Raw genomic sequence first — 12,492 nt, 5'->3', positions numbered from 1 at the left:
ATGGGCAGGATTTTGGGTGTGTTGGGGCAGAAGGGAGAGGGTGAAGGGCAGGAAGAGGTACATATGTCTGGAGCCCACTGTGCTACAGCTATTCTTCATTTCCCAGGGTGACTTAAAGGCATTTCTGGCCCATCCATTCTGCCCCAAATGCAGGGATGAAGAAACTTAGAATCAAGGCCTCTCTCTTTAAAACATGCTACCTGCCCCACTGGTTGAGGTAGTGCAGCTGCCTCCTGCTGGCAAGTCTTCTTTCTTTACTCTTTTATCGAAGGCATATATGGAATGGTTGCCTCTTCAACTGCTGTCTGTGTTGTTTACTCCGCCCCTTTGGTTGTGATGCCTGGTACTTCATACCTGTGATGCTTGCTCACTGCTCCTGTTGCGTTTTCTATTCACAGGATCAGAGTGCCGACGGTACATATAGAACAAAAGAAGAGTGTCCCGTACCAAATGCTCTTGCTGTTGGAACAGATGCAGCGTAGCAAACGGAGAGCCGTGTATCCCCAGGAACTTGTCAGCTGTCTCACTTGGCACAATTTGAAATGTAAGCAGTAACCAGCCAGGCCCCGTCTGAACAGGGGAAGTCACCAAGCACTAATAAGCTCAGCGTGTCCTCTGACTCACCTCCTCATGTGTTCTAGGAATTGGAGAAGTGGTAGCACAGAGCCATGCTGGCTGCAGCAGCCTGCCCGCTGGGGAAGGGCAGCTGGGCCTTATTTCCAGATCAGGGGAGACCGACGCCCTGGAGAGCGACCTCACTTTTGGCCAGGGGATGCGACGGCTGCACATATTCTATAGGAGCAGAATGTTTTTCTGTAGGTGAAGAGAGGCACTTTGGTTCTAGGCAGAGGTGTGAAATGCTTTGGGAGTAGAGGGAGTCAGATTACTGCTTGACATACCTTGTTATATTGGCGTGATCATAGAGGGGAAGCTGCATTCTCTCTCTCTTATTAGAAAATAAGGCCATGTCTACACTAGCACGTATGTTGGCGAAACTTTTGTCTCTCGGGTATGAAAAAATCCACCCCCTGAGTGACAGAATTTTTGCTGGCATAAGTGCCTGTGTGCTGAGCGCTATGCTGATGGGAGACGCTCTCCCGCCAACATAGCTGCAGCCACTCGTTGAGCTGGTTTTATGATGTCAATGGGAGAGCTTTCTCACATCGGCATAACACGGCTTCATGAGCACTCTTACAGCGGCACAGCTGTATTGGTACAGTTCTGCTGCTGTAAGCTTGTAAGTGTAGACATGGCCTAAGTGTCAGCTGGAAGGAAGAGCAGGAAGATACGTGGATGATTGGACTCATTCAAATCCCTGAGCTTATAAGACATATCCAACTTTTTAGCTCTGTCATAAATGCTGAGAGAAGACCTGATCAGATCAACCTTCCAGCTGAGCATGTGTCAAAAGCAGATCTATTATTGTACATATGCAATCAGTAGTGATTAGTGTTGTGTGTGTCCGTGTGAACACACACATACATGTGCAAAATTTTGCATATATATTGGACTAATCTTTATCATGTAGAATGCAGAACAAGACACTGTTAAGAGAGCTACAGTAGAGATATACCAGCAAATTCAGACATGGTATAGGCAGGAGGGTAAGCAGTTGTGTGTGCCTACTTACATCAGAGCTAAATCTGTCCCTTTGAGATTGAGTTGCCTACATTTAGCCTTCTCTGTTCCAATTAAAGAGAGATGGCCAAATAAATCTCACAGAGTTTTACAATGTGGCCCACATTCTCTCTTGTCTTTAATATGGACGAATGGCGCATAGACACAATAGACCGGGGTGGGCAAACTTTTTGGTCCGAGGGCCACATCGGGGAATAGAAATTGTATGGTGGGCCATGAATGCTCACAAAATTGGGGTTGGGGTGCGGGGGGGGGAGGGGGTGCAGGCTCTGGGGTGGGATGGGAATGACGAGTTTGGGGTGTAGGAGGGTGCTCTGGGCTGGGACCAAAGGGTTCAGAGGGCGGGAAGGAGATCAGGGCTGGGGCAGGAGTGTGGGAAAGGGTGCAGCTTCCGGCTGGGGGTGTGAGCTCTGTGGTGGGGCTGGGGATGAGAAGTTTGGGGTGTAGGAGGGTGCTCCGGGCTGGGATCAAGAGGTTTGGAGAGTGGGAGGGGGATCAGGGCTGGGGCAGGCACTGCCCCTGCAGCTCCCATTGGAGCGTGTAGGAGCTGGAGCGGAGCCATGCCGTGGCTTCCGGGAGCCACGTGGTGCGGGCCAGACCCTGCGCCCCAGCTGGAGCACTGGAGCGGGGCTGAGGCACCTGGTGCGGCCCCCGACCCAGCGCCCTGGCTGGAGCGGGGCCGAGCCTCCTGGTGTGGCCCCCGACCCCGCACCCTGGCTGGAGCGGGGCCGAGCCTCCTGGTGCAGCCCCCGACCCAGCGCCCTGGCCAGAGCGGGGCTGAGGCACCTGGTGCGGCTTGCGGGCCGGCTTAAAACGGCCCACGGGCCATAGTTTGCCCACCCCTGCAGTAGACTCTAGCCTACAATGCTCTGTCTGGATTGGGATGGACTACTAAATCCTGGGACCTGTAAACTCTATGGGCTGTACCTCCATATTAGAGGCATGGATGACTGTAATTTGCTTAGTGGTATGCAAATTAAGGAGCAGATCCTTATGCAAGAACACAGCCTAAGTATCTGCACTGGGCATTGGGCAGACTTGCAGGGAGATTGAAGGTAAAAACACTGTGCCACAGGCTGTGGAGCCATTCCACAAAGGTCATTTCAGCTGCCCCTACTGCACAGGTAGCCTCCGTGGAACAGGGCTCTGTGCTGTGCAGTATGTGTGCGCTCTCTGCCTGATTCCTAAATTTTGCCCCCCTCGCTCCAGCTTGAGCAGTGGAGCTACACTGGTTCTGCTCCATGGAGGTAAGCACAGGATTTTTCCTTAAGTACGACTCTCAGGCATTTTCTCAATGGGGCTCTTTTAAGCAAGCCCTGCAGAAAACTATCTTCCACGCATCTAGGTTTGTAAATGTGCCATCTGGGCCCAGTGAGAACTCCAAGTGTAAGATTCCTGTATAGTACTTGACTTCTTGAGCTGGCAGGGAGTGCTGCGGTAGCAATGTGTTCAGCCCCTGGGTCGGAAGGAGGTGCCTCATATTGTTCTGTAATGAGACACAGAGATTGTTCAAGAGCGACATTGACTGGACTCCAGGGGAAACTCCACCTTTTCACATAGGTCAGGCAGATGCTTGGCATGGTATGGGGGGGTTGAGACCGGGGAGGACTGCAGATAAGAAAGTGGACGGAAACCTCAGGTCTCTGAGAGGGGCTCCAAGGAATGAAATGTGCTGTTTGCAATGCTAATGTTGGTTTGTAATGTCTCTGTTTGTCCAGTGTTTGTCCAGTATGACGCTGCTCAACTCTTCCTGAGCCTCTGGAACCTAATTAAGAGTCAAATCACAGACGGGCAGCTGGTAAGTGCTCTGACTGAAAAAAGGAACGTGCCACCTGCACCCTAGAGATTCCACAGCTTTCCCTGTTCACTAACCTTGGTTCTCTGTGAGATTACACGAGTCACCTCCATCCTGCTACCAAGCAATCCTGCCTCTCACCTCCCAGCCACAAGGAATCTTGCAGCCATGGGCTTTGGCAATTCAAGTCTCAATTAAAATGTATCCGTACATCTTTCAGACCACACCAAGGTGGTAATTCCCTTTGTGGGGGAGATTGTTTGTTAATAGGAAAAAACACGTTCCTTTTGCAAAATTGGGTTTGGTTAACTCATGTTTCTTCCTACCTCAAATGTACATAAATATTGTTCAGTATTATCTTTAAACAGCCTCCCCCTTGCATTAATGTCTGTCAGCTGCCTCTAATATTCAGTAATGTTTTACATATTATCTGGATGGTAGTTCCTCCCATCGGAGGCTCCTAGGCTAACAGTAAACAGTAATGCTGACTTTCCTCCACACTAGTAGCACAGTTTGTTCATGCAGGTTCAATACAAAAGTATACATATAAGTGTCTCACAGTTAAGGCCCTATTGCTACCGTAGCCTGACTATGTAATCTCCCATGGCGTTTATATCAATGGTTCTCAACCTTTCCAGATTACTGTACCCCTTTCAGGAGTCTGATTTGTCTTGCGTACCCCCAAGTTTCACCTCACTTAAAAACTATTTGCTTACAAAATCAGACATAAAATACAAAAGTGTCCCAGCACACTATTACTGAAAAATTACTTACTTTCTCCTTTTTACCATATAATTATAAAATAAATCAATTGGAATATAAATATTGTACCTACATTTCAGTGTATAGTATATAGAGCAGTGTAAACAAGTCATTGTCTGTATGAAATGTTAGTTTCCACTGACTTCGCTAGTGCTTTTTATGTAGCCTGTTGTAAAACTAGGCAAATATCTGGATGAGTTGATGTACCCTCTGGAAGACCTCTGTGTACCCCTGGTTGAGAACCACTGATTTATATTGCCCTCATTTAGATGCTGTGAGGTACTCTCTGTCTAGGTAGATGAAAGATCTGGTTTCAAGTCCTAAAGAAGTGACACTGCATTAAGTGTCCAAGACAGCCACTGTCACACCTGCAGAGGGAAAAGCATCAGTTGTGTGGTTCATATCCATTTCTTGTTCTTTTCTACTCTTCAGGCTGACAGGTTGACCACGCTGTACACTATCTGGGTGCAGGAGTATCTGGTTTGTCAGAAGTGCTCCTTTGAAACAAGGAGGGACAGCAACATGTTAAGCCTCCCACTCCCAATGTTTAATTCCTGTTCTCAGCGACTGAAGACACTGGTAGGTTCAGCAATCCAAAACTCCTCACTTAATGGGGAGAAAGAGTCCACTCCGCTTAGGCACAGGCGTCCACTTCCAGTGCCTCTCCTCCTAGGGGCTGTACCCATGTCTGTGCAAGGGATACTGACCTTTCAAGTGATGTAAAACTCTGTTTATCCCAGGTGGATTTACAGGTGGAAAATTAAGCTCTTGAGGCTCCTTTCTGAAAAGCGTAGGGGAAAATTCTGGTGTCCAGGCTAGGATTCCCCTCTCTGGGTAAAACACCTCCTCTAAAAGCTCTCTGTGCTTATCAGAGCTTAGATGCAGAAATACTGCAATTGCCTACAGAGTCCTTATACTATTAATACTGTAGTACTGTGTTTAGTGATGCTCGGATACTACAGTGATGAGGGGGTCGTATAAATGTTTAGACAGATAGGTGCTATGTTGTTCAATGATATTTGGATTCAAAGGGCCTGATTCTCATTTATACTAAGGCTCCTTTGCACTGCTGTAGCAGTGTACATTTAAGGGATCTTAAAGAGGTTGTAAATTACATTTACACGTCAACACCTTTTTCCTGAATCAACAGTCCTCCTTATCTCTTCAACTGTTGTCTCAGGGACCAAAGAAAGAGGGGACACCAGTTAAGATCAATCCAAAGATTTGTTTCTTAAAACAGGAATTTCGGTAGGAGTTCTGATCCAGCAGAATCACAATATATGTGTGTGTGTGCATAGCCACTTGTGGGCTAGGAGGGGTTGTAGCAGGGCTTGAGTTGTGCTGGAATGCTCCAGAATGCCATTCCAACATGCCAGAAGGGCGTTCCCTTACTTCTTCTTTAAAGACTCCAACATTGGATGATAGGTAAAGTGGGGATTATGAGCATTTTGACACTGACTTCAAATGGGATCGTGATCAAGCCCTGGGGCGAAGGGGAAGTTTTAGAAGGCCAAGATTTTCAAAAGTGACTAGTGATTTTGTGCCCCTCAGTTTCTGGGAACCCAACTTGAGAGACCTTAAAGGCACCTGATTTTCAGAGGATGAGTGCTCAGCACTTTCCAAAAATCAGTCCCCTTTGAGGCTTCTCCAACTGGGCCCACAAAAATGAAGGCATCCAAAACCACTAATCATTTTTGAAAATGTAGGCCAAAATGTCCACAAATGCAGTTTCATGCTCTTGGTGTAGGGTTGCACATTCCATTGTGCTTGATCCACAGCCTTTCTAACAGAACACTCCTTAAACAATGTGTTGGCATCTGTAAGAACAAACAATGTTTTGCTTAAGTTACTCCCTTCCTTACTGTGCTGGAAAAGAAAATGAAACCAGGTTGTTAGGGTTTGAACTAAACAGAAAGCATAACTGGAGCTCTGTCTGGGCCTGTGTAGACTAGGAGACGTGTTTTTTTAAAAGGGAGTAAGGTAACTTGATGTGGCTAAGATGACTTGAAACACCACCTAACACCTAATGTACAAACAGTTTAACTCTTTAAAATTGTGTTAGCTTATAACCTAAGAGGGAGCCTAAACTACAGTACAACAATATGACAGAGGGAAACAGGAGAGGCGAAAATTAAACTTTTAATGCGAAAAAGAAGCAAAGGAGGAAAAAAGCCTTTAAAACCAACCAACATGCCTTTTGGGTCTCCTTTATTCACAATAAAGCAGCAACAAAACCAATTTATTTTCCTTTGCTAGACACCTTGAAATACAATACCTTCTGAAGGTTTGCCTTGAAACTACAGCCTTTGAAATGAAGCAGAAATAGAAATGTAACTTCTCAGAGGAGTTCTATTTGGCTGATAGAATCCTTCTCTGTGCTTCTAGGAGGATACCCTGCGTTGCTTTTTCCAGCCTGAGCAGCTGACTGACAACAACATGTGTCTCTGTGAACAGTGTGAAAGGAAAACACCATGTCTGCAAGTAAGTGAGTGTTTCCCCTAATTCTGCCTAGACATGGAATTGCCATTGGGGTGGGAGTGCTGTCACTGCAGGCGTATAGCAGTGCAGTGAGGCTTAATTGGCAAGACAAGCTATATGAATGTTGCCAAAATAAAAGAGAAAGACCCCTCAAGTATCTGTCAGGGTGAGTATAACTCACCCAAGTTAGGATAGTACTGCTCAAAGTCTCCTTTGCAGGCCATTGCCCAATAGGGACATTCCCTATTAGCATATCTCTCACCCATCCTGCATTTTGTAGGAAAGCCCCACTATTCTTGCCAGCATCCCACCATGCTGCACCGTGCAACTCCCATGCCTGCCTGTGCCTGCTGTGATCTCTCTAACAGGTGCTCTCCTCCATTCCCTCCTGTGTCCTTGTGTAATAGGCAGAGGGAGCAGATACAATGAATAGTACATGCTTCAGGGTAAGGATAGTAGACAGAAAGTGAAGTGCACAAAATGGACACCTTAAGGCTGAGGTGTGTGTGTGTGTGTGTATATATATATATAGAGAGAGAGAGAAATGTTTAGCACCTGCATTCCAGGATCCCCCAAACAACTATGCCTGTATTTCTGACCTACAGCTCTTCATGCTATTCCAGTTCTAGGAATAAAATGTGAACAAGTGCCTTTTATATATGCTTGAAGCTGAACTGTGATCTTCTAAAGTGATAGGTTGGGGGAATTAATTCACTGTACCACTAACCATTCTCCACCCTAATTGCACTCACACTGATCTCAGCATCTTCATCCATTCTTGATTCTTTAGTTTTCAGATCAAGTGTTTATTGCTTTGCAGGGCATGAGGCTAACATGTCTGCCACACACCCTTACCCTTCACCTAAAGCGCTTCTACTACAAGAAATCTTCCTGGACTCAGAAGATCAGCTACTCTCTGCCTTTTCCACAAAGCCTTGATTTCAACCAGATCCTGACACAAGAGCAATGTCACCCAGATGCCAAAGAGAAGGTGAGACATTCTCATACATTGCACTTTGGGGAAGCAGATTTCCTTCTCTTCTATTCACTCAGTTCTCACAAGAAGAGACTCGCAGGTCAGACAGACATTACCCTCAATGTTCTCCATCTTTCTAATAGAGTCATGCCCTGGGCTTTAGCTGTACCTAATGGTGTTCTACATCCTGTGATTTTAACCCTTTCAGGCACTATGCAACTTTTGTGCTTAGACTTTGCTAAACCAGGAAACCAAGACAGTTGCTACCAGGGCCATCTACCACGCTGACCTGACTCAAAAACGTATACCTTCCTTCTTCTGAGACCAGGTAGCATGGCTGTCTCAGTGCTGCCTTGTTTCCAGCTTGCTACAGAAAAGATCAAGGCACACTCCCCTTATGTCTTATTTAATCACAATGGTGTCTGAGAGACAAATCCTGCCTTGGCCTGCATCCCGCCCCCCCAACTTTATCAGTATTGAAGCCTCAACGAGCAGCAGAGCTGGTGTTTCACTGTGTGGGAGGCCAGGGTTTGGGGCATCCACTCACAGCAATCTACACACTGGTGCATGCCATGGAACTGTGTTTAGCAGGGATCCATCTATGCCACTGCAGGAGGGTTTCATCTCAACAGGACAGGGGCATAGCTGGTGGATATGTGCCTATGTGGAGCTGCTGGTCAAACTTCCTGTATTCCTCAAGTCATGAGGGAGCAACAAGGCCTTGAGATTGCAGTTCTGGCTGCAGATTGGTTCTGTTGCTGTTCCATACTTTGATTTGGAAAGGAACTTTTCCTTTCTCCCCACCACCTAGTCTCCAGGAAACTTCCCTGCTTACAACCGGTTTCTTCAGATTGTGTGGCGGAACCAGGATTTGGCTATAAGAACAACAGGAACATCTAATCTAACTGGTGTATTTATGAAGCATTTAGAGCCTTGGTATCCAGGTGCCTGTTTGGGAGAACTGAATAGTTAGGAAGAATTCCCGTTACACAAAACTGAAGAAAATGATCTTCATCTTCCAGACAGGGCCATCATCGTCCTGTCGCCTCGCTTGACTGGGGAGGATGTTTCACCTTCTCCTGAAGGAAATGGACTTCTGTTATGGGTGTTTGTCTCTGCTCATCAGCCAGAATTCGGTCTCTGCTGCATTGATAGTATCTCTTTGTGGCTCTTTTTAGGCAGATTGGCAGTATGAGCTCTTTGGTGTTGTTGCTCATTCGGGATTAGCCAGCTTTGGTCACTATTGTGCCTACATTTGGAGTCTCACAGAAGGCAAATGGTACTGCTTCAATGATTCCAGTGTCTGTCAGGTGAGAAAACCAGACCCACAACTCTTCTGTCTTCTCTGCTGTGCATTCTTTTGATCTCTAATTATGCCCACAAAAAAAAAAAGCACCTCTAACTCAAATTGATGTGTGTGGCTGGACTGGTGCTGAGTTCATTTCTCCATCCCATTCCCTTATGCTACAAATGTCTGTGGATGATTTAGTGCCAACCAAGAAGAGGGACCAGCCACCAGAAGTGTCATGTTTTCCTTACACAGTGAGCAAATGGATACTTTCAGTCCAAGTGACTTTTATTTTAGATTGGGAGAACAAAAAGAGGCAATAACTTAAATGATCTCCCTAAGAGAGCACACCACGTGTTTCTCTTCTTTAACAACATGCACTGAACTGAACACAAAATGGCTGCCAGTTTTTGCAGACAGTATAGTCCTTAGGCATTAAGGTGTAGTTCACAGATACAGTTATCCAACATTCATATAGTTATTCAATAGACCCTTTAGGAAAGGGGTAGATAGAATAGAGCTGCCTTTCACAGAAGATTATGGGGTACGCCCCCCCTTACCAGTGGACCTGCAATTATTGGAAGGGGATGAGTAGAACCTCCCTGGGGAATGGCTGTGCAGTTATCATGATCAATAATTAAATTTGCAGCTGACACAAAGTTGGGGGGGTATTGCCAATACAGAGGAGGCCTGGAGTATCATTCAAGAAGATTTGGATGGCCTTGGAAACTGGAGTAATAGAAATGGGATGAAACTTAGTAGTGCAAAGTGCAAGCTCATGTACTTAGGGACTAACAATAAGATTTTTCGCTATAAGCCGGGGACATGTCAGTTGGAAGTGACATAGGAGGAGAAAGACCTGGCTGTACTGGTCATTTGTTGTATGACAATGAGCCACCAGTGTGATGCGACTGTGAAAAAGGCTAATGCAGTCCTAGGATGCATTAGGTGAGGTATTTCCAGTAGAGACAAGGAAGTGTTATTACCATTATACAAGGCACTGGTTAGACTTCTTTACACCTGTTCCAGTCTGAATTAATCTTTCTTAAACATGATAGACCAGAACTGCACACAGTACTACAGCTGAAGGGCTACTAGGCTGATTAGAGGAGTGGAAGACCTGCCTTATGAGAGAGACTTAAGGAGCTTGGCTTGTTTAGCCTAACCAAACAAAGGCTCTATAAATAAATCAGAGGGATAAACACCAGGGAGGGAGAGGAGTTCTTTAAGTTAATGGCTAATGTTGACACAAGAACAAATGGATATAAATTGTCCATCAACAAGTTTAGGCTTGAAATTAGGTGAAGGTTTCTAACCATCAGAGGAGTGAAGTTCTGGAGCAACCTCCCAAGGGGAGCAGTGGGGGCAAAAAACCTAACTGGCTTCGAGACTGAGCTCGATAAGTGTATGGAGGGGATGGTATGATGAGACTGCCTACACTGGCTTGTGGCCCGTCTGCGACTGCTAGTAGCAGATATAATCAATGGCTGGAGATGGGACACTAGATGGGGAGAGCTCTGAGCTACTACAGAGAATTCTTTCCCAGGTGTCTGGCTGTTGGATCTTGCCCACATGCTCAGGGTCTAACTGATCTCCATATTTGGGGTTGGGAAGGAATTCCCCTTCCCCCCCCCCCAAGTCAGATTGGCAGAGCCCCTGGGTTTTTTTTCTCCTTCCTCTGCAGCATGGGTCACGGGTCACTGGTTGCTTTGAATTAGAGTAAATGATGGATTCTTTGTAACTTGAAGTCTTTAAAGCATGGTTTGAGGACTTCAGTAACTCAGCCAGTGGTTATGGGTCTATTACAGGAGAGGGTGGGTGAGGTTCTGTGACCTGCAACGTACAGGAGGTCAGACTAGATGATCACGATGGTCCTGTCTGACCTTAAATCGGAGAGTCTATGATGTGTCTAACCAGCACTTAAGAGTTCTTACCAGCGCTCTATGTATGTTTGATTCACTGCAGGTATCGTGGGATGATGTCAAATGTACCTATGGAAATTCACATACCCACTGGTAAGGGGGTGTATCTTTATTTTATCTGATACTGCTTTGGGGTAAGGAATGGGGTTAGTGGTGGTATGGAAAACAATCTGAATTGTCTTTGTCTGAGGAGACAACTTCTCACATTATGGCCACTACTACCTGGCTGTAGTAATACTGTACAGTCACAAGTGTGTGAGCAAAAGAGATCTTTCATTGTTCACCCCCCATTGCCACCCAGCCCATAAAGAGCGCGAGGTGCTAACCACTTGAGGACCCTGTCAGTCAGGGTCTCTCTCACTCCTCCCTCTGCACTGATAAATCATAAGAGAGCAAAAGGTAGAGAGAATCCATCCTGCCAATATAGCACCTTTACCCAGTCACAGTTACAGTGCTATCTGGGGTGCAAAAGGAAGGATGAGGTCACCTGATCCTATGGTAGGACAAATGAAAAAAAGCTAACCCTGGGGAGTGTGTCTAACTACAACCCGCCTCATGCACACATTTGTTTTGCTCTTTTCTTCTGCTAGGGGTGAAACTGCCTATCTCCTGGTTTACATGAGAAAGAATTCCAAGTAGCCTCATCCAGGCCTGCTTCAGGGACCTGGGGGCTCTACGCAGGCCCCACCCTATTTATGGAATCTGACAACCCTGTTCCAAGAAGAATATCTACAAATCCATCAGTACAGCAGAGTGGGAGACCTGAACTCAGTTCAGCCGTGACACGTCACTGTGTATAGTGTGTGTATGGGGGAATGGAAAGGTTCTGTGGGGGCACGTGACCACCCCCTGTGTTGTCTCAGCCTCCACCTCCTGGAACTTGATATGTATCAGACAACAGAGAAGAGCCACCACTTCCTCCTCCTGCTCTCTGTCCTGTGCTGCCCACAGAGCTTGCAGGCAGCCTCCCTGCCTGAACAATCCTCATTCAACTTAGTAAGTGTTCAAATCAAGACCAACAAAAGGAGCAACACAGTTGGGATGCACAGTCCCCCATGCGCCATCAGGGTTGGGTGGTGCCAGGGTGGGATGGTGGTTGGGGCTGGATCACCTCAGTTAACAAGAAGTTGGAGAATTATCAGTCACTTTTTGTTGGGGTGGGGTGGGGGGGTAAATGACACCCCCAAATCGCCTTCCCCTTGATATGCACATTGGAGGCTGCGGCTGTTTCAATGCACCCCCAGTAGCAGCAAGCTGTGGTTGCAGATGCATTGAAACAGCAGCAACAGGGTCTGCTCCCACTGCCCCCCCCAGCCTGCTCCCTTCACTCACCCCTGGGGTTCTCGGGCTGGATGGGGCTCCAGGGTGGGGCTTCCTCTTAAAGATGCCCCCTTGACTCACCCCTGGGGGTGGTCTACAAAGCAGGCAGCAGGAAGTGCTGGGGCTCCAGCAGCAGGGAAGGAGAACAGCCCCATGTAGCGTGGCGGGTGTGTGTGGGTGGGAAGGGGAGAGCTCAGCCAGACGCCCTGATGCATCCTCCCTTTCCGCACTGCACAGACCCACAGCCAGGGGGAGCCGCTGCCTCTCACTGCTGGGTGTCCCAGTGAAAGGGGGTCTGAGAAATCTGGGGGGG

General features: G+C 47.0%; 1 protein-coding gene across 1 annotated transcript; it reads left to right on the top strand.

The window, feature by feature from the left end:
• Positions 1-398: 398 nt before the first annotated feature.
• On the top strand, positions 399-11,732 carry LOC113405324 (ubl carboxyl-terminal hydrolase 18-like; the record flags this gene model as incomplete). The annotated part of the gene is made up of 8 exons (XM_026646447.1): positions 399-544; positions 3,357-3,436; positions 4,628-4,774; positions 6,581-6,676; positions 7,494-7,664; positions 8,828-8,959; positions 10,903-10,952; positions 11,450-11,732. Coding segments are annotated over 8 exons (871 nt in total), but the record flags the coding sequence as incomplete, so codon positions are not given.
• Positions 11,733-12,492: the final 760 nt, after the last annotated feature.

The sequence above is a fragment of the Terrapene carolina genome, unplaced genomic scaffold, assembly GCF_002925995.2.
Source record: "Terrapene carolina triunguis isolate 2854851 unplaced genomic scaffold, T_m_triunguis-2.0 Scaffold35041, whole genome shotgun sequence".
Taxonomy (NCBI): Eukaryota; Metazoa; Chordata; order Testudines; family Emydidae; genus Terrapene; species Terrapene triunguis.
Note: the sequence above shows the minus strand (reverse complement) of the source record. Positions and strands in the feature narration are given on the sequence as shown.